This window comes from Aricia agestis, chromosome 4 (genome assembly GCF_905147365.1).
Source record: "Aricia agestis chromosome 4, ilAriAges1.1, whole genome shotgun sequence".
In the NCBI taxonomy this organism is placed as follows: Eukaryota; Metazoa; Arthropoda; class Insecta; order Lepidoptera; family Lycaenidae; genus Aricia; species Aricia agestis.
The window spans coordinates 18,456,207-18,477,676 of NC_056409.1; the positions used below are offsets into that span (position 1 = coordinate 18,456,207).

At 36.3% G+C, this 21,470-nt stretch overlaps 1 protein-coding gene across 2 annotated transcripts in view; it reads left to right on the forward strand.

Moving 5' to 3' along the window:
* LOC121725919 (sodium/calcium exchanger 1) overlaps nucleotides 1-21,470 on the forward strand; it is a 117,271-nt gene that overhangs the window by 74,903 nt on the left and 20,898 nt on the right. For both annotated transcript variants that reach the window (XM_042113098.1, XM_042113096.1), the window contains exon 2: nucleotides 8,870-8,961. In XM_042113098.1, the coding sequence (XP_041969032.1) occupies nucleotides 8,870-8,961 (92 nt within the window). The remainder of the gene's footprint in view (nucleotides 1-8,869; nucleotides 8,962-21,470) is intronic.

Consider the following 21,470-nt stretch of genomic DNA (forward strand, 5'->3'; position numbering starts at 1 on the left):
ATAACGCTTTTCTCTCCAAATTATTGTCTCACAAAACGCTGTCGTTACTCCCCGCTGTTCTTAAGTGGCCCTTAAGTAACAAAGATTCAAGCCCAAGAATGCCCTTCGTGAGATTGCTGTATTGTGATGAAATTTTAGCCCTAAATATAACGCGAGGGCCTTCGAGATTAATAACAGCCTGTTGCTCGGATAAATGACAAATCGTTGTACTCGAGTTTTTGTTACAGCGTAGGCTTGTAACTTGTCCGTTTCGATGTATTTGTGATCATAACTGTATGTCGAATATTACGGAAGGTTTTATACTTATTGGGTTTTCATTCAATTTATTATAATTGGTTTATATAATAATAGTTCCCACACCGGTTTCGGTGACGGTGGCCGGTTTCATTGAAACCAGGCCAGCTACGCAGGAGTAATTTTATATTGCCCAAGTGTGTGCGAAGTACACAAAAGCACTCTCTATTCCTTTACTCTTATAACCCAGGACGGAAGACCGACATGACCGGCGAGAAATCAGGCGCAGGACCGACTTTTTACATGCCCATACGACGCATGGATCACCTTACTTGTCAGACAATCAGGTGATCAGCCTGCATTGTCCTAACCAAACTTGGAAATAACATGTTTTCAACGCGGGAATCGAACCCACGACCTCCGAGTCAAAAGCCGCGCTCTATACCACCAGACCACGGAGGCGTTCAATAATTATTATTGGCTTAATTATCTCTTTGTTAGCAAAAATTATGATGTGATTTCTTACCTACATAATTATTTCAAATCTTCAGTTACTGTTTTAATATCTGATGAACCCTATTGATGTTACCTACACCTTTGTAGCAGAGATAATTATGTTCATCGCCCAAAAACCGTACATTTTTTGTAACAAAAGACTTTCCCGACTGACAAAACAGTCCTTTCTCTATTAAGCTCAAAGTATCTCAGTACCAAATTTCATCGAAAAGTTAAACAGTTTAAACGTTTATAAAAAAAAAAAAACATCAGAGAGACAAACAGACACACTTTCGCATTTATTGGTATTAATGATGATGATTGACGAAATGACATATCAAAAATAAGTCAAGTGCTGCCAAGGGCACCTATACTTGGAACAGCTCGGGTAAATCAATAAAACTATTACTCATGCATACTCCTTACAATACTTTTCATCGACTAATTGGGCGCTGCATTCTAGTTTTCAATGAAATTTCATTGTTTTCGTCACGTAGCAATGGAGCTTTAAATGCGGATGCTCATTCATATACATTCTTATCCACTCTAAAATTATAATTTAAGTGAACAGACACCCTGTCTGCTTGCTTGTTGCACATAATATAATAAGCCACTGAAATTAGATGACGGGGATACCTTACCTTAATAAATGAGTCTGTCTAAACACAATAGGCCGAATATACATGGCCGAAGTTCGGCATGATTACGTCAGCAATGCGCCACGCATACAACGCGACGTAATTTCGGCATGGTGTGTCATCGGTAATTTAAAATACATTGCAGGCGTAATCATGCCGATCTTCGGCCGCGTATTTTCGTCCTCAGTAGTATGTTTAGACACTTATACCGAATAAACATACAGTTCTATTTTATTTATTTTTTATGAAATAAGGGGGCAAACGAGCAAACGGGTCACCTGATGGAAAGCAACTTACGTCGCCCATGGACACTCGCAGCTTCAGAAGAGCTGCAGGTGCGTTGCCGGCCTTTTAAGAGGGAATAGGGTAATAGGGGAGGGTAGGGATGGGAAGGGTAGGGAATAGGGGAGGGTAGGGAAGGGAATAGGGTAGGGGATTGGGCCTCCGGTAAACTCACTCACTCGGCGAAACACAGCGCAAGCGCTGTTTCACGCCGGTTTTCTGTGAGAATGTGGTATTTCTCCGGTCGAGCCGGCCCATTCGTGCCGAAGCATGGCTCTCCCACGTAAATAAATAAAGTTCCCGCGCAATATACTAATTTCTGTACCGCTAAAGTCACGACCAACTATTTATATAACTATAATTAATTAGTACAAAAAATAAACAATTATAAGGATATTTTTCAAACCAAAATGAGACAAGTGTAGGCGATAAATCATGGTAAAAAAATATACAACATACGTATACGAAATTCTCATTTGAAAACCATCTTTGTCGATATCCGTAAGGAATTCTATGATTTAAAGTTAAATAATAACATTATTTCGCCTTCAACACAAATATTAAGCCAAGGACACCCACGATATTCAGTGGAAATAGTTTATTTTGGTGAAAATGCGGAAGCTGGTAATGATGGGTCTCCCGGGCTTGTTAGTTGGGACTGAGGGAACATCCGGTATATAAAGTGATAAAATATTATATATCGCTCAATTTGTTGACTCTTGCCTTTGTGAAGATAATAATAATATAGTCACGCTAATTTTATAAAGGCAAAAGTTTGACAGTTTGTATGTTTGTTAGTTCTTTTCGTGTAAATGGCTAGTTTTGAATGTGGAAAAATACCACAGTTTTTCGCTTATAAAGCGCGGATTACACCGCGGGGCACAGCTAGTCGAATAATATAATAGTACATAGTTTACTTTTAATGGAAATAAAATAGATAGGCGTTAAAGTTAATTTATGTTCATTGCAACATCTCGAGGCCTTCCAAAGCATTATAGGGGGTTTCGGGGGCGATAAATCGAACTAGCTAGGAATAATTTTTAGAAAATGTCATTTCATTCGTGTTTTATCGAATACCGAGCAAAGTTCGGTCAAATAGCTAGCGGGTTATCATGATAGTGATTGTAAATTCAGAAGCAATAAATATTCCAATTTCCATGTCCTTTGTCTGAGACCTTGGTCAGAAAATTGGTTCAGCGGTTTCTGCATGAAGACATATTATTATGGACAGCTGGATACATCAACAGACGGATAAATGCACACAGGACCAAGCGGACATTTTCGCATTTCTGAAATTGGAACAGAAAAGTGTTGTAGTCTAGTGTTGTAGTATAATATTATAGTACTTCTGTTGTAGTATAAGTTATAATGCAACTCCTTATCTGTAATGTAACTCCTATTTTTGGTCTAAATAAAGATGATATTATTATTATTATTAATGCAAGGTATAATGACGCAATATAAAATATCCAAAGTTCTAACGATGGAAGACGACATATGACTTTTTTGGGTTGTTCTACCGCGGCGCCTGACTATCGATTTCTCGTTGCTAATAAGGGTCTGGCGGAGATAGTGCGAAGGGATTTATTAGCCGTCAACACTAGGGCTGGAACATAACAGTTAAATTCGAGTACTTTTTTCTAAGATAAGGAGCCATACGAGAAAACGGGTAACCTGATAGAAAGCAACTACCGTCGCCTATGGACACTCGCAACATCAGAAGAGCTGCTGGTGCGTTTGTTTCAAGAATAAAGTGAAAAGCTTGACTATCGTCAAAATATATTTGTTGAGGAAAGCCAGATTTTTCAATATGATAGAAATAGGATATTAGGAAGCTGGCTTATCTATTGTTACTGTTATTATAAATGCAAAAGTGTGTTTGCCAATTTGTAAGGTTAAGCTATTGAAACTACTTTGACGAAATTTGGTAAAGTTATACTTTGACTTCCGGGAAAGCACATGCGACAGTATTGTGGATAGTACTGCGACAGTATTGTGGATAGTACTGCGACAGTATTGTGGATAGTACTGCGACAGTATTGTGGATAGTACTGCGACAGTATTGTGGATAGTACTGCGACAGTATTGTGGATAGTACTGCGACAGTATTGTGGATAGTACTGCGACAGTATTGTGGATAGTACTGCGACAGTATTATGGATAGTACTGCGACAGTATTGTGGATAGTACTGCGACAGTATTGTGGATAGTGCTGCGACAGTATTGTGGATAGTACTGCGACAGTATTGTGGATAGTACTGCGACAGTATTGTGGATAGTACTGCGACAGTATTGTGGATAGTACTGCGACAGTATTGTGGATAGTACTGCGACAGTATTGTGGATAGTGCTGCGACAGTATTGTGGATAGTGCTGCGACAGTATTGTGGATAGTACTGCGACAGTATTGTGGATAGTACTGCGACAGTATTGTGGATAGTACTGCGACAGTATTGTGGATAGTACTGCGACAGTATTGTGGATAGTACTGCGACAGTATTGTGGATAGTGCTGCGACAGTATTGTGGATAGTACTGCGACAGTATTGTGGATAGTACTGCGACAGTATTGTGGATAGTACTGCGACAGTATTGTGGATAGTACTGAAACAGTATTGTGGATAGTACTGCGACAGTATTGTGGATAGATATAAGAGTGATAGGACGTTTTCCCTGCGATAAACGTATTGCGATATACACAGTTTACTAGAATATGCCTACAAAGTAGTTATTTTCATTATATTTTAATTACAAATAAGCTATTGACCCACCTATTACCATATTCATTTCGTTAAAATTTTCCAATACAAACTTTTTCTCTTTGTCTTATAATAACAAAATATATTTTTTGGGAGCCCTAGTGGAGGGGATTAATGGCGGACACGAATATCGGTTACGTTAACCGAGAGGTTCTATTACGTCGGGATAGCGAGCGGTCGCCAATGGGGATAATTAGGCTGTAGGTAATTATTGAAGGGTTTGTATAATATCAGGTGATACAATGGGACTTTTGAATACTTTTGAAAACTACTTTTACTTTTGAAAACTAATATAATAATATCTTTTAATTATCATAAGACTCTCAGTCACAGTATTTGTCGCTAAACTCCTTCGAAACGGCGTAATGAAATGATATCTTCTTATCTGGGGGATGAGCCAAGATCTTTTATTTATCGTTTCTTTACAGAATCGCAAAAAATATATGGAATTGACATAAGGCGAGTCGAACGTCAACGTCATATTAACGAACGCTTATGTAATTTTGATCGGCGATTCTATAACGAAGCTATAACGAAAAAGTTTTGGCTAAATGGCCGGGTAGGTCTGAGAATCGGTCGGATCAGTATCGTTCTAAAAATGGTATTGGTTGGTCTAAATCTTTGTATTAGCTCCGTCGTCGGAATTATCTAATTTTCATACACGAAATAACGTATATTATGGCTAAATAACATTTGCCGGGCCAGCTGGTGTAATAAGATCATGCTATAAAGAGAAGCTTGTTTATTTTGTACTAATCCATTTTGATAAACAGATCTGATCACTGGGACATAGACTTTTATTCCGTGAAAATTTACGATCTCTATGGAATTTCATTTTATATTACGCATTGATATGCGTGAATGATATTTCATGTAGTAATAGAAAATCTCAAATAAGTTATAAAATACTAATTTAATATATAAAAATAAGTCGGGTTTTCCTTCCTGATGCTATAACTCCAGAACGCTTCCACGGTTTTGCATTCGTCGGAAAGGTCTCGGGCTCCGTGAGGTCTGTAGAAAAAAAATCAGAAAAAACTTCAAGAGAAAAGGGAAAATCATTTTATGGCCAAAAACGTTTGCCGGGACAGCTAGTCGCATATAAATTACAGTCGATAATGTAGTTAGTATTATCAGTATATACCACAACCTGTACAATTTGTGATACACTTAACGGAAAAACTATCACGCCTATTGATTTGTGCTTTAACATAGTAGTTTTATTTATATGTAGATGTTTTAGCATCAGTCAGTCAAACTTTTTATATGTAGATGTGTTATCATCAGTTAGTCAAGGTGTGACGACGCGAGCCCTCACAAAGCTCGGGTTTTAGCTAGTGTATTGTAAATCGGACGTCACAGATTATTCTCTACCCCTACTAAAATATCAACACAATAGACAACTACCAAATAAGCAATGAACATTAAGAGGGCGACTAACCCCAAAAATCAAACAATGTCCTTCTCTCTTCACACTCACGCCCGTCTTTCATATGCCAGGTGAAAAAGAACGACGCGGATTCATCGCCAAATTAGTTTTTTCTCAATAACTCGATAAATATACAACATTTTAAAAATCCGCTAGGTCGATCTCACAATGATAGAATTTTATACAATGTGTTTAAATATTAACTTAGTTCAATGCACGGTTATGGCAATAAATGAAAAATTCGTGAAAATTAGATGTATCTTTGTGATTTTTTCTATCGAGAAAATTTTAAGATATCGTGTTTTTGCTCAGATCGAATTCTCGCAAATATATTGCAGTATCTAATTTTAGAAAATGTAACAATTCGGGGTTATTTTCAAGTATAAAAATGAATTATAAAATCGACACTTTAGGGTTAGTCGCCACCTTAACAAAACTCTGAGTTCCATAGCAATAAAACTTACAATATTGAACTTTTATATATTTTAATATCGAAATAGAACATATCTCGTAGCAGATGCTACGCCGTAGCGCTACGGGCTGGTCGTTCGTAGCACCTGCTACGCGCTAGTGATGTTCGAATACTTTTACATTGTTATTGAATAGGAAGTGATTTTAAAGTCCATCTTATCTAAGCTTTTGAATAATATTGACGTGGGAGAGCCATGCTTCGGCACGAATGGGCCGGCTCGACCGGAGAAATACCACGTCCTCACAGAAAACCAGCGTGAAACAGCGCTTCCGCTGTGTTTCGCCGAGTGAGTGAGTTTACCGGAGGCCCAATCCCCTACCCTTTTCCTTTACCTACCCTCCCCTATTTCCTTCCGTACCCTCCCCTATTCCTTTCCGTACCCTCCCCTATTACCCCTTAAAAGGCCGGCAACGCACCTGTTTTTTGCTGCACTCTTTTGATGCTGCGAGTGTCCATGGGCGACGGAAGTTGCTTTCCATCAGGTGACCCGTTTGCTCGTTTGCCCCCTTATTTCATAAAAAAAAAAAAAATTATCTAACAAAAGATTTTCAAAATTTTTACACTGAAGTCGTAATGACACTTAATATGTTTTTTGAACAATGGTTTTCACATGGTGTAAAAATATTATAAAACTATTTTTAATAGGTTTCTTCCTATTCGAATAACTTCTACAAGAATATAGTATCCACTATAATAAACCAGTAAAACTCTAGAATGTACTGTCGCCAGTAGTAATTCCGGACGGAGCGTATTTCCTCTTAAAAGGCCGGCAACGGCACTTGCAACTCTTCCGATGTTGTGAGCAGAAGCGGCGTAAGGCGTTGGCGACGTGTGCAACCGCCAATGGACTCACCGTCTAAGGGCTCTCATGCCCTTAGACCACGAAGGTTTTTTTAGGTTTTACGAGTAATAATACTCAAATATTAATAAATAAAACGTTTTATAAATAAAAGTTTGAGTATATAAAAGTTCTTCCTCTCAAAAAATGCGTCTATTTGCGTCATCCATCAGGAGGCCTCACAAATGATATTTCAGGGGGCCCACAAGATATTATATATTCTGGTCCACAAAAAATTTTGGTCTTGCCCCGCCACTGGTTGCGAATGCCCATGGGAACGATAATTGTTTTCCATCAGGGATCCGTTTACTCGTTTGTCACTTTATTTTATTTCGAAAAATACGCTTGGCACTTAGGGACTGCCGCGGTAAAGCTATTGCATGGTATTTTTTATCAAATTATAATTCGCATACGCCTAGTCGCACGCACACAAACACCGTGGCGAAGTTTGGCAACGCCGCTGGTCGCAGCAGCGTTAGGTTATTTTAGTTTTTATTTTTAGTTTGTGTTTTTAGTTACGGAAATTTCTTTACGGAATTTATGGATTCGGTCGCCGCGCTCGAAGCCCGCGTGACGCGATAAAAGCTATAAAGTAGCTTAAAATATAAATTATGCTTGCTTGACCACTTAGATAAGAAACATCTAGATCAAGCTCAACGATCAGGAATATTAAATATATATCGCGGAACGTTCCACCGCGGTCCGCAATGGGACCTAATTAATTTAATTCCGCATTATGTCTTTTGTGCAAACTAATCGCCCCAAGTTTTTGTAGCCCCTCACTACCCAAGCGATTTTAAACGTTATCGCAAAAGGATAGATTCGAAATTGGAACGAAAGGAAATTGGTGCCTTAATTTGAAACAATTGACTTGCAAATTTTGTCAAAGAGGCCGACGCGCGACGTTCCGCCTTTTTTAGATAAGCTGTAATAGAAGTTAATAGTGGATATTATAGCTGCAAGAAGTTTCTATGTGACTTGCTGAATTACATAGTAATAATATAATAATAATAATAAGAACTAAGGATTAAGATTCATATAACTTAATCACTTCTTGCGCTTATTCCACTTTATTTATTAGTAAACTGGAGAATAAAATAAAATAGAAAAGTGTATAATTATATTGAATTACAAATGTAAAAACGCTTTAAAGTCGTTTTTATAAAACTACCATTTATGTTTAAGTACAAAAAAAGAGTTTTTTTGTACTTAAACATAAATTAGAATATGAAGATCTAAGCTTACAATTTATTACCGTTTTAGTATTATTTAGTAGCACTATTACACTGAATATTCTGGTACATTCTGACGGCTACAGATCTGAGGTCTTGTGATCTTAGACGTAGCCTTAATAATTTAATGTCTTCATAACTTGAAGTTGCAGTTTTATTGCTGGAGCACAGTTTATACTTTATATTTTATACTTTAAGATGAAGGATGTAGAATAGTTTTGATTACAATTAAACGTAAATTTTTACTCGTGTACAAAAATACGGACAACTTCAAAGTTAAGGAATTAAATGTTTTAAAACTACTAAACCAATTTTGATAAAAATTAAAAAATATATGTACAGTGTGAATGCGAAAATGTACGGGTTCCTGTACATTTTGCGCATTGCTTATCTCAGAAAATAAGTCTCAATAACTGCTGTAAATAAATGAATCAAAAGCTGACAAAAACATCTATTAAGATGTATACTAACAAGACTATGCATTGTTTCAGGAAGTTCATTCCACTCCACATCATAGAAGAGGACAGCTACGAGAAGGATGTGCTGTTTTACGTCAACCTCGGCAATCCTGAGCTGCTCGGAGGTAGGTACCGTAGTTTACTATTAATATACTCTTTCTGTTTTATACTCTTTGTTACATCTATGTTATGATCTATGTCTCTCTGTATTATACTCGTTTACAATATCTACGTTATGCCTTTAAGGTTGGTCGCATACACACCAACTTATTATATTTCCTTTAATGCTAAATTTCGATTTGGAATTCCGTGAGACTAGTGCAAACTTTCGTTTTTCTACACATACGCCCCGCCTCCGTATCACGTAACTTTCGAGAGCAATGCGATAGCAATTATTGCGCGATAATTGCTCCAAAATCGCAATTTCGTAACACGTAAACACAAAACAATACGATTGCAATCGATTACTATACATGACACCATTGTTATTTGTTTGTGACATTCATGACACCCAGCAATCAGTCGCGCGATTATTGCTAGTGGATTGCTGATCGCTTTTTTCACGTGATAAGGTAGCTAGGCTTGCGCTCAAAATGTACGTGTGGAATTTACTCCGTTCGGAGGAAAACGTACATGTTTGTTAATTAGTTAATAAATCTACTGATTCAATGCATTCGGATGTCCGAATCTGGAAAACGAATTCGGAAGTTGAATATGGAAAACGTCTGTATGGGGCCAGCCTTAAATATTTGTTTACACTATGCACACTCTGTATTACACCTATGTTATGCCTTTATCAATATTTTTTTACACTTCGCACACTTTTTAATTGTGTTTAATTGTTATTAATAATATTTAGAGCAATATTCACTATAGATTTACAGGTTGTATTATTATAAAAATTATTAAAGAAAATTTTAAATCTATGGTGAATGTCCTGCCAATTTCTTTAATATTTTTACACAATAATTATGCATCCTCACTAGTCACTTTTAATATCACAACAATAATTATCAAAATCAAAATAAAACATACAGATGAAAGAAACTTAAAGTGATTTTATATATTATTATAATTATTGTTTGCTAATTTATAAACAAAAGTTATACCGCACAGTTAATTATATGAGTTTAATATTAACCTCTATTATATTTGAGTATACATACTATTACCATGCTAAATTATAATTTGTTTACTGTCATTGAACGTTCGTTTGATATAAATGTATTTATTAATTTAAAGGCACTCAGGGGAAAATCTGGCCAAGTGCGAGTCATGCTCACTCTCATAGGGTTCCGTCTGAACCGTGCCTTACTAGACTAGCTGATACTAAGTTAGTTGCTGTAATCACAGACGGACGGACAAACGGAAAGAAAATGTCTCTTACTTTATTTCTCTCTTTCTCTCAAATTATTACTGAGTAATAACATCGTTACCAATATTATAAAATGCGAAAGTCTGTTACCTTTTCACGCTTTTAAACCGTTCAACCGACTTAAATAAAATTTGGTTCAGAGATACTGTGAGAGAAGGGAGAGGATATGGGATAGTTTTTGTAGCATTCAAATATATTATATTATGTTGATGCCCTTACTTACTTGTTCAACTCCATTTACGACTCTGGTGTTATAATCTCGGATTGGCTCGTGTCTACCTTCATTACTCTGCCCAAAAAACCAAACGCCAGGCACTGTAAAGACTATCGCACTATAAGTCTTATTAGTCACGTTTTAAAAGTATTTCTCTCGATAATACATGATTATCTCACTGAGAGCCAGTTTGGTTTTCGTTCTGGTACGGATACGAGAGAAGCTCAGTTTGCTCTTAATGTATTGGTCCAAAAGTGTAGAGACATGCAACAAGATGTATACCTTTGTTTCGTTGACTATGAAAAGGCATTTGACCGAGTCAAACACGAAATCCTCATTGAACTTCTTCATGACATTGGACTGGATGGCAAAGATTATTAGCAATCTCTATTGGAACTTATTAGCAATCTCTATTGGAACCAAACAGCAACTGTTAGAGTAGATGGTGAGAATACTGATCCCATAGCTGTAGAATGTGGTGTTCGACAGGGGTGTACCCTTTCCCCGGACTTGTTCAATGTATACTCGGAATCAATAACAAGCAGAGCTCTTGAAGATATTGAAGACGGTGTCATCATAAATGGTGTTCTCATCAATAACATTCGATACGCTGACGATACGGTTCTTATTGCAACATCCAAGGAAAGTCTTCAGCGTATTATCACTAGACTAGCGAATGAATCCCATAAAGCAGGTTTGAGGATGAACGCTTCAAAAACAAAAATAATGACTATAGCTAATAACCCTCAAAATACAATAATTAAAGTGGACAACACCTTGCTGACGAGAGTGGATAAGTACAAATACTTGGGTTGCTGGGTAACAGAAAGCTGGGAATCAGAGACTGAGATCCGTGCCCGTATAGAGATAGCGAGGGCAACATTCATAAAAATGAACAAAATACTCACAAGCCGCTCTCTCTCTGTTGAGTTACGAACCAGGGTACTCAAGTGCTATGTTTGGCCACAATTCCTTTACGGTTGTGAAGCTTGGACTATGAAAGAAGACCTAAGAAAGAAATTGGAAGCATTTGAAATGTGGACTTACCGGCGAATGCTGCGGATAAAATGGACGAAAAAAGTTACAAACGCAGAAGTACTCAAACGTATGCGTAAAAAGGTAGAACTTGTTCGTACCATCAAGCAAAGAAAAGTCGCGTATCTGGGCCATATCTTCAGGAACAAACAGTACAAGCTTCTTCAAACCATAATGATAGGAAAGATTGCCGGGAAACGAAAACCAGGGAGACGCAAAACATCTTGGCTGAGGAATATCCGAGAATGGACATGGATAAAGACTGTTGAAGAACTTTTCAGACTCGCTTTGGACAAGGAAAAGTTTCGGAGCATGACTGCCAACCTTCAGTAATTGGAGAGGCACTTGAAGAAGAAGAAAATATATTATACTAGTCCGGGTACCGTAGAACATTTTTTTTACTTTCAAGCTATTATACCTGTTGTAGGACAATGATACTCTTAAATTATATAACTACTAGCGACCCGCCCCGGCTTCGCATCGGGTATAAAATATATAGCCACTGAAAAAATGATTAAAATCGATTCAACAGTTTTGACTTGTATTCATTATTAATTTATTACTATCCGTGGCCCGAATTGGTCGGCACCGCCGCAAAAGCTACTTCCCGCAATTTTTAAATCTGTAATATCTTCGAAAATATTTAAATCGTATGCTGTAAAGGGCCATATAGATCTACATTAAATCAATAATGTATTAAAGTTATTTCATTGGATAAGGATTAATGCTGTATTTATTAAAATTGCTTCGAAAATTAGCCATTATTTGTCGTAAATAGAAAATGACAAAAAAATGTTATTGTGGAATATCCATAAGAGATAGGAATTAGATATATACCATCGCGGAGTTTTTTGTAGACCTTTTCAATGTGTACAATACTTGGTACATTCTTTTGATAAATCTCGTAGGTTTCAGCCTGCGTTTGCAATGTAAGCGGAAAAAATGTAATTATTTACGACATCACATTAGTAACCCCAACAATAACAGTATTTCTCCACTATTTAATTAATGTTATTATACCTATAACCTTCCTCTTGAATCACTCTATCTATTAAAGAAAACTGCATCAAAATCCGTTGCGTAGTTTTAAAGATTAAAGGGAACAAAGGGACATGAGGGAAAAAGCGACTTTGTTTTATAATATACAAGTAATATATATAGATAGATTAACCTATCAATATATAGAAAATCTGATTGTTAGGGTTCTGTTTTAGGAATCAGTAGTCAACCAAGTTATGTTGATTACAGAACCCTATAACGGAACCCTAACGAGCTGATTTTTTGTTCATATAATTTAAAAGTAACATTGTCCTACAAATAAAACAGTCCATATTTTAGGACCATCAATTTAAAGTATGAAATCCTTTCTATCTCTGTTAGCTACCACTTTTGAGATTTTTCGCAAATAATAATGTTGTTCGTCTTATCATAATGAAGCTACTCACAAAAAATTAGCTTGATAGTAATTTAAAAAAAAATTGCTACGGAACCCGGACTATACAGTTCCCGCGCGATAATCGAATTTCGGCGCAACAGAGTTGCGGGGGTCTACCACTCCGCTATTTAAATAAATCGTTACATACATTTGCTTGGGATCTCGCGGTGTGGCGGCTGTACGCGATTCCGCGATTAGAAGAACCATACACGGTTATTCCATTTTTAACGGGCAAAACACACAAGCAATCCAGCATCTATTCACCCATCTGTCAAGACCTAGCAACACAGAAAGGCTGGCAACACCGCAACAATAGGAATCTGTGCTTCAACTTGACAGTTGACACTTCCTTCAATGAAACGACCCCGGCTGGGGTGCCAAGTTTCTTTTCTTTAACGTAATAACCTTTTTTATATTATCTTCTATTTTTACATCTTAACGTCTTATACAGTCCACAAGTTATTAACACGGCCAAACCGCTCGTTTGCGCGGACGCATATAAAACTGACTTATACGAATGTTTCACGTCGTGTTACGTTATCTTTTTTTTTTAAATAAGGGGGCAAACGAGCAAACGGTGGAAAGCAACTTCCGTCGCCCATGGACACTCGCAGTATCAGAAGAGCTGCAGGTGCGTTGCCGGCATTTTAAGAGGGAATAGGGTAATAGGGGAGGGTAGGGAAGGGAATAGGGGAGGGTAGGGAAGGAAATAGGAGAGGGTAGGGAAGGGAATAAGGTAGGGGATTGGGCCTCCGGTAAACTCACTCACTCGGCGAAACACAGCGCAAGCGCTGTTTCACGCCGATTTTCTGTGAGAACGTGGTATTTCTCCGGTCGAGCCGGCCCATTCGTGCCGAAGCATGGCTCTCTCACGTCAAAAATCGTATCTAGTTTAGAAACGAGTTTATCTAAGCTGTTTAAGCTGTTAATTGTAGTTAGACGCCATTACCTTTTTCTTAGCTGTTCTTCCCCGTGAAGGATGAATAGCTTTAGTCAATAGATTATTGTATAAGTTTATTTGTTTATTAGTTTCTTACTAGATTATAGTGATATAATGTTGCGCGTGGTGAACTTTCTAAGCTGTACCAGACAAACCTTGCAGGTTTATGGTACACTCTCAATTAGACATAAGTAATAATTTATATTACTTAAATAAATAAATAAATACCAATTACATTCCGATTTCAATGGCCGACAATTATCGTTATTGCAGCGGTGAGCGTAGTCAGCGGAACTTGCTGAGGTTTTTCAAACGACCCGAGTAGAATAGGTTCTTTTAGTATTACTTGAAATTGAAGTACATTTTTAAATATGATAAGTTTTTAAAGTTCACACGTCATTCATTTTTATTTCTTACTTATTAAACCGTCGAATGTTGAAAATACAGGACGTAAATTGCATCTAAAATCAAAATGTTTCATTTCCGGGTAGACAAAATCAAAATTACAAAAACTACGACTTTACTTATATCAAAATGGCATTTCGTACTTTTTTTATTAAAGGTTCTTTTTTACAACTTATTTAAAAGTCGTCCTGTATATCATTTTAATAATTTAAATTTGAATTTTGCTACAAACATCTATCAGCAACACATGAATCGTAAAATACCAAAATAAAGGCCTTAAAATTTACAGTACTTAGGAACTTACAAACCTACAATAATTTTTTCGTTTTAAGCAAAATATTACTAATTTTCTGATAATTTCTTGGTAATTAATTAGACAAACGAGGTATCTAGGTCTCAAGTAGTAATTCGGTTACGGTACGGAGCGTGCGGCATACGAATGGCCGCGCTGAATATTTTATCCGCGCCGCACGTCCTGCGTGAGAGACTAAAGGAGTGAGCACACTGAGACGGGCCGTACCGGGGCTCAGCTTGCCGGGGCGCATCGCAAAAATCCGCCTCCATTCAATTTGTATGGAAGCGGATGCGCGTATCGCACGCTGTGCCGGGGCGCATCGCACATTAAAATCGAGCCAATAGTTCGTGAGAATGCTCAAACACAAAAACTCAATTTTGTAATATTAGTAACTAGCTGTTGCCCGCGACTTCGTCCGCGTGGACTTCAGTTTATAGCGCGCGACGTCAACAAAATTGGTGTCAAAAGCTTTTATAAAAAAAAACCCTGGTACCCCTTAAATCAAAACAGCTGTGCAGTGTGCACATAATATTTCATTTTTTAAAATTAAACTTTATATTTTATGCCAAATTTGAAAGCTTATTTAGCCCCCCAATTAAACAACTTTACCCATAAACTATTTATCATTGATAGGTTTAAGGTTACGTCACTGTATATAATATAAAGTACTGACTTATTAAATAACGTAATTAAAGAAATAACAATCGAAAAAAATCGAAACTCAAATGTATGATGATACCACCTCTTATAGAAACATGTTGGGCAAGCGTTAGCGCGATGTACTCGTAAGAGACGCACGGCGCCATCTAGTATGGATTTTTGGAACTAACTTAATTTGAACAAATTTTCGTATTTTCACCCCCTTACAACCCTTTTTCCAGTAAAAAAGTAGCCTATGTCCTTTCTCAGGCTTTAGACTATCTGTATACAAAATTTCATTACAATCGGTTCGGTAGTTTTGGCGTGAAAGCGAGGCAGACAGACAGAGATACTTTCGCATTTATAATATTAGTATAGATAATACAGTAATTCCTACCGCCTAAATAAATAAGGCCTATGTCCAGCAGTGGACGGCTATAGGCTGATATGATGATGATGATGATGAAACAAATAAGGATATTTGATCAAAATACATTTACTAGTATAATAATGGTTGATATAAAATAATGAAAAATATTTTAATTGCATATATTATGACCCAAGTTATTGAAATCAATCTTTTGTCCCCTCCGCAGGATTCGAACCCGCCACCTCCGGATCAACCCTAAGTTTAACAAATAATTATTTTAATACTAGATGTCCCGCGCGGCTTCGCCCGCGTAAATTAGGAATTTTACGGAAACCGTACATTTTCCCATAAAAATAGCTCTTATGTCCCTACTCCCTTCACTTGGTCTACTCTATATCTGTGCCAAATATTGCCATAAAAATTGCTCCAGTAGTTCGTAATTTCTAATATTTCCCCCGTTTTTCCCACATTTTCCTGAGTTTCTTCGGTCGTATTAGTCTTAGCCTATAGTCTTAGTTCTTACTCGATAAATGAGCTATCTAACACTGAAATAAGTTTTTAAATCGGATCTGTAGTTCCTCCGATTCCGTTCAAGCAAACATACTCTTCAGGTTTATAATATTAGGTAGGTATAGATTTTTTTTAATTATCGCTTGACAAACTCGAGTCTCGATCTAAAAGACTATGAAAAGTACTTACCAATAACATGGTATAATATGGTAGTGATGATGATGACGATGTTGATGATGAATGTAATTTGCATAGAAGCATATGCTTTCCGTTCTTAATACAACGCCGAAACTCCCAAACTTGTATCTATAAAGAATCAGGAGTTCTCTCAGCACCTTCCGAACCACGGTATACCAGGTATACCTCGGTTCAAAATCTTACTTGTTGGTAGCATATGCTTAGAATACTTCTCACGAAACCGAAGTCACCACATATTTCCCTATAATTTTTGAGGAGTTCCCTCGTTTACTTATGGATCCTTCATCAGATCACCACTTTTGTGAATATAATACCGAATTGGGATGATACCCTATATTTATGATGATACCCAAAAGAAAAATTTTGAAAATCGGTTAACAAACGACGGAGTAATCGTTGAACATAAGAAAACGAACATAACACCTCCCCCATTTTGAAAGTCGGTTAAAATTGTAGCCTATGTGTTATTATGATGTTTAAGCTATATTATTGTAAAGTTTCATTAAAATCCGTTCAGTAGTTTTTGCGTGAAAGAGTAACAAACATCCATACATCTACATATACATCCATGCATCTATACATCTGTGGGATAATGCGTGGCGACGCTAAAGGAAGATCTTCCGACCGAGCGAGGTGTTATGCTCGGTCAGGCCGAAGCCCACGTGATACATTTCAGCTGTCGTATATATACCGACGCGCTCAGAAAACTTCGATAGCGCGATGCAGGAATATTAGGCGATTTGTGGGTACCGCCACACATCCAAAATTTTTCTCACCTTTTAAACCTTCCCTAGACCTCCACGAATAATTCAAGACCAAGATAAGATAAATCCGTTCAGCCGTTCTCGAGTTTTAGCGAGACTAACGAACAGCAATTGATTTTTATATATATAGATATAATCTTCTGTTCTTTGAATTTAGTCTACGCTAAGTTAAATTACGTTTTAAAGTGTTATTTTATTCCATAAAAGAATGATATTATTTATGTAGGTACAATGAATGGAAACATTCATCTGCATAATACATTTGCGATGCGAATGAAAAGATAAGTGAGGTCCCATTAGCAGAATAAAAGCATTAGGTGTAAAACATATTGTACACTGTATAACAGTCCACCGCATTATACAGCGTGTTACATTATTACATCTACAAAATCTCTTATTACTAAACTTATTTGGGCAGCTGCATTTAACTATTCTTGACGACCTCTGTGGCAGCTCAAGCTGGGGCTCGCGGGTTGGAATGCCGAAGACGGAAGAAAAAGTTTTCAATCTCTGGATGAGTATTCAATATCTATACATATTATAAAACAACTAGCAACCCGCCTCGGCTTCGCATCGGGTATAAAATATATAGCCACTAAAGGATTAATGTACTTAAGAATTAATGTATTTAAGGATTGCTTTATTTATTAAAATTGCTTCGAAAATTAGCCATTATATTTTGTCGTAAAAAGAAAATGACAAAAAAATGTTATTGTGGGATATCCATAAGAGATAGACATATACCATCGCGGAGTTTTCTGTAGACCTTTTTAATGTGTACAATATACTTGGTAAATTATTTTGATAAATCTCGTAAGGTTCAGCCTGCGTTTGCAATGTAAGCGGAAAAATGTAATTATTTACGACATCACATTAGAAACCCCAACAATACCAGTATTTCTCCACTATTTAATGAATTTTATTATACCTATAATCTTCCTCTTTGTTTTATAATATGTATAGAAGTCGCTTTTTTCCCTCATGTATTCTTAATTCTAGTTTAATCTTTAAAACTACGCAACGGATTTTGATGCGGTTTTCTTTAATAGACAGAGTGATTCAAGAGGAAGGTTTATAATAGAAATTTGCTTGAGCCCGCGATTATTATTTCTGTTATCATGGAGACGTTTCTGTTATCATGGAGGCGTGACAAAAATGTCACGCCTTAGGGTAAATTCAGACCGCAACACGACGAGGCGAGGCGAGGCGTGGCGCGGCATAAATTTGTATGGATTTGGCAGATTTCAATTGCGCGAGGCGACATGCCAATCTGCCAATTCAGTACAAATTTAGAAATGCATCTACGCGTCGTGTTGCGGTCTGAATCAACCCTTATACTTTGATAAGCGCGATCCAGGACTGTGCTGTTTAGTATGTTATAACGTTATTTCGAAGAAAAAAAGATGTTCGTTTCTCAGATCCACAGAATAAGCACATAAAAATTTTAACACAATCGGTCCAGCCATTTTAAAAGAGTTAGATTACTAGCATCCTGTTTCCTGATACAAGAATTATAATAATTGGACGCTTTACACCACGTCAGTCTGGCCCCGTGGTAAGTACCTGAAGGACTTGTGTTACGGGTGCCAGACAACGGAAATATATTTAATACTTTTATAGTATACATATAATATTTAAGATTTTCATTATATGATACACATATTTAATGAACATCCATGACTTAGGAACTTTGAAAAACGTTTTGTTCCGTCGGCGGGACCCGCGGCTTGAGCTACAAACGCACTTACTTACTGAGCCACAGAGGTCGTCAACAAACAAATTATATAAAAGATTGAATAATAAGTACTAGCCACTACATACAAAAAAGAACTACAAAAGAACGGCCTTTTTGTAACATCCTGTAAAACCATTATGGCGCCGCTGAGTCTTAATTGAGTGAATTGTATTATCCCAAACAGACCAAACGTGGGACGAACTCAATTAATACAATATACAAGACCGTAACACCTCAAACTATCTTACGGTGTATATTCAATATTTATAATATAAAGATATATTATTTACTAGCTGTTGCCCGCAACTTCGTCCGCGTGAATGTATGTTATTAAAATCGAGATTTAGAAAGTTGAACACCCATCTACGACTATTTTATTGTAACTGAGCTAAGTATACTTAGCTAAATTAATATTGGAATTTGTTGTGTTAGACTGTTGCCAATAATAATTGTGAGAAAAACGCTTGAAGGCTCAGATTAAATTCCTATAGCGCTGTCCATGATATCACCGTAGTATGCGACATCAGATTTACACTGTAGGTTGTCTAGCATTGTAGTTCTTTCGTCTTGGCAGAAAAAACTCTCCCATAGAACATGATGAGAGGTTTATTCAAACATACTGCCTTCGGTCGTACATATTCTACCATTTTTACCTATGTGCTCGACCGATGCTAGTAACTTAGATAATTTCCATGGCCGCTAACGAATTGAGATACGCAGTGGTCAATATCCATCCAGGGTTTGGATAATCGTTTACGAATATTAGGAAAAGTTTAAAGATTGACCTTTGCTAGAATTGGTAATCACTTTGGTTGTCGTTGTAAATTTCAAGGAGTTCCTCCAATTCCATTACTTATCAAGTCACGGTTTTTAATGTTCCGTACCCAAAGGGTAAAAACGGGACCCTATTACTAAGACTTCGTTGTCTGTCCGTCTGTCTGTCTCCAGGCTGTATCTCAAGAACCGTTATAGCTAGAGTTCTGAAATTTTTACTGATTGTGTATATCTGTTGCCGCTATAACAACAAATACTGAGAACAAAATAAAATCATTATTAAAAGGGGGCTCCCATACAACAAACATGATTTTTTTAGCCTTTTTTACTCGATATCAATAATGACAACAGGCAGGCAGTTGAAATTTTCACAGAATCCTTAATTATATGTTTGCTTTAATAATTATTAATAAAATTAGAATATAATTAAAATTTAAGGGGGGCTCCCATACAAAAACACAACTTTTGGCCTATTTTTTCTCTAATAACGGTACGGAACCCTTCCTGCGCGAGTCTGACTCGCACTTGGCCGATTTTATTGTAAACATGGTATCAAATTCAGGCAATCTATACAACAAAAAAAGAATTTTCAAAATCTGACCACAAACAGCAAAGTAAACATTAACTCTTCCTTTTTTGAAAGTCGGTTAAAAAAAGTATCTAAGATGACCATACCAGGGATGTAAGGTATCATCATGCCAAATTTCATTCAAATCGGTCCAGCGGATTCAGTGATTAGCCTGTACAAACAGACAAACAGACAGAGAAACAAAAATTTCAAAAACAGGTAAAATGTGTTCTATTATTCTTCTAACATGCCCCTGACTCGTTTTCTCAAGTTTATTTACAATGTACAAAAATTTTACCTCTACGATTTTATTATAAGTATAGATTTATAATAAATCTATATATTAATACGTGAGCCGAACACTTTGTATCGCTTTTGACGAAAAATGGGGAAACGTAGGTGAATGAAATTTTGCACAGTTATAGTTTATATGGTGAAGGAGTGCATCGAGCTAATATTATTTTGAAATTATGCTTTTATCATACATTTTTTTAACAAATAAAACATTACACACACTACAACACACATACTAGGAAAATGACAGATTTTTGAGTGACAAGCCTATACATACGAAATAAACTCTTTTATTTAAGTTAAAAGTCTGTTGACAACAAGGTGACAAATTGAAAATGGATTATAGTTTTTTTTTATCGAATCTTAGCTACTATTAGACAATGTTTACACGGCCAGTCTGAGATCAGCTAAGTCCCAGAGACGAGAGTTGAAATAAATGATAAAGTCAATATTTTTTTACAAAATATTACTATATTTTGTAAAAATATAGTAAAATATATTTGTAAAAAAAACATCCTACATCCTTTCCTGGAACACAAAACATCTTCAATAACCTTTCATCAAAATTATTGTTTCAGCGGTTTAAGCGTGACTCTGTAACAGACAGACAAACTTTCAGATTTACTATCATAAGATTAATATGGATGTAACAAATTATAATTAATAATAATAATTAACTGTGTCGGTGTAATACATACTTTTATATTATTTACTCACAAAACACGCACTATGCAAGATAATTTCTGCACTAGCGATAGAAGACAATATTTATGAATGTCTAAAACACTAATTATGTCAGTGTCTTAGTACCACAAAAATATGAAAAAAAAACCCTTCCTAAGTTTACATGAGCAGTGTATTTTGATAAGAATTGCGTGACTATATATATATATATATATATATATATATATATATATATATATATATATATATATATATATTTTTTTTTTTAACCAATGTATTGTGTTGAGTTTTTAGTTAATTTTTAGTCTTTAATATGTAAAAACTTATTAATGGCTCATAGTTAATATTATTAGTTTTAATTGTTTTTATTGCATAGCTGTAAGTTTTTCTGGAGAATTA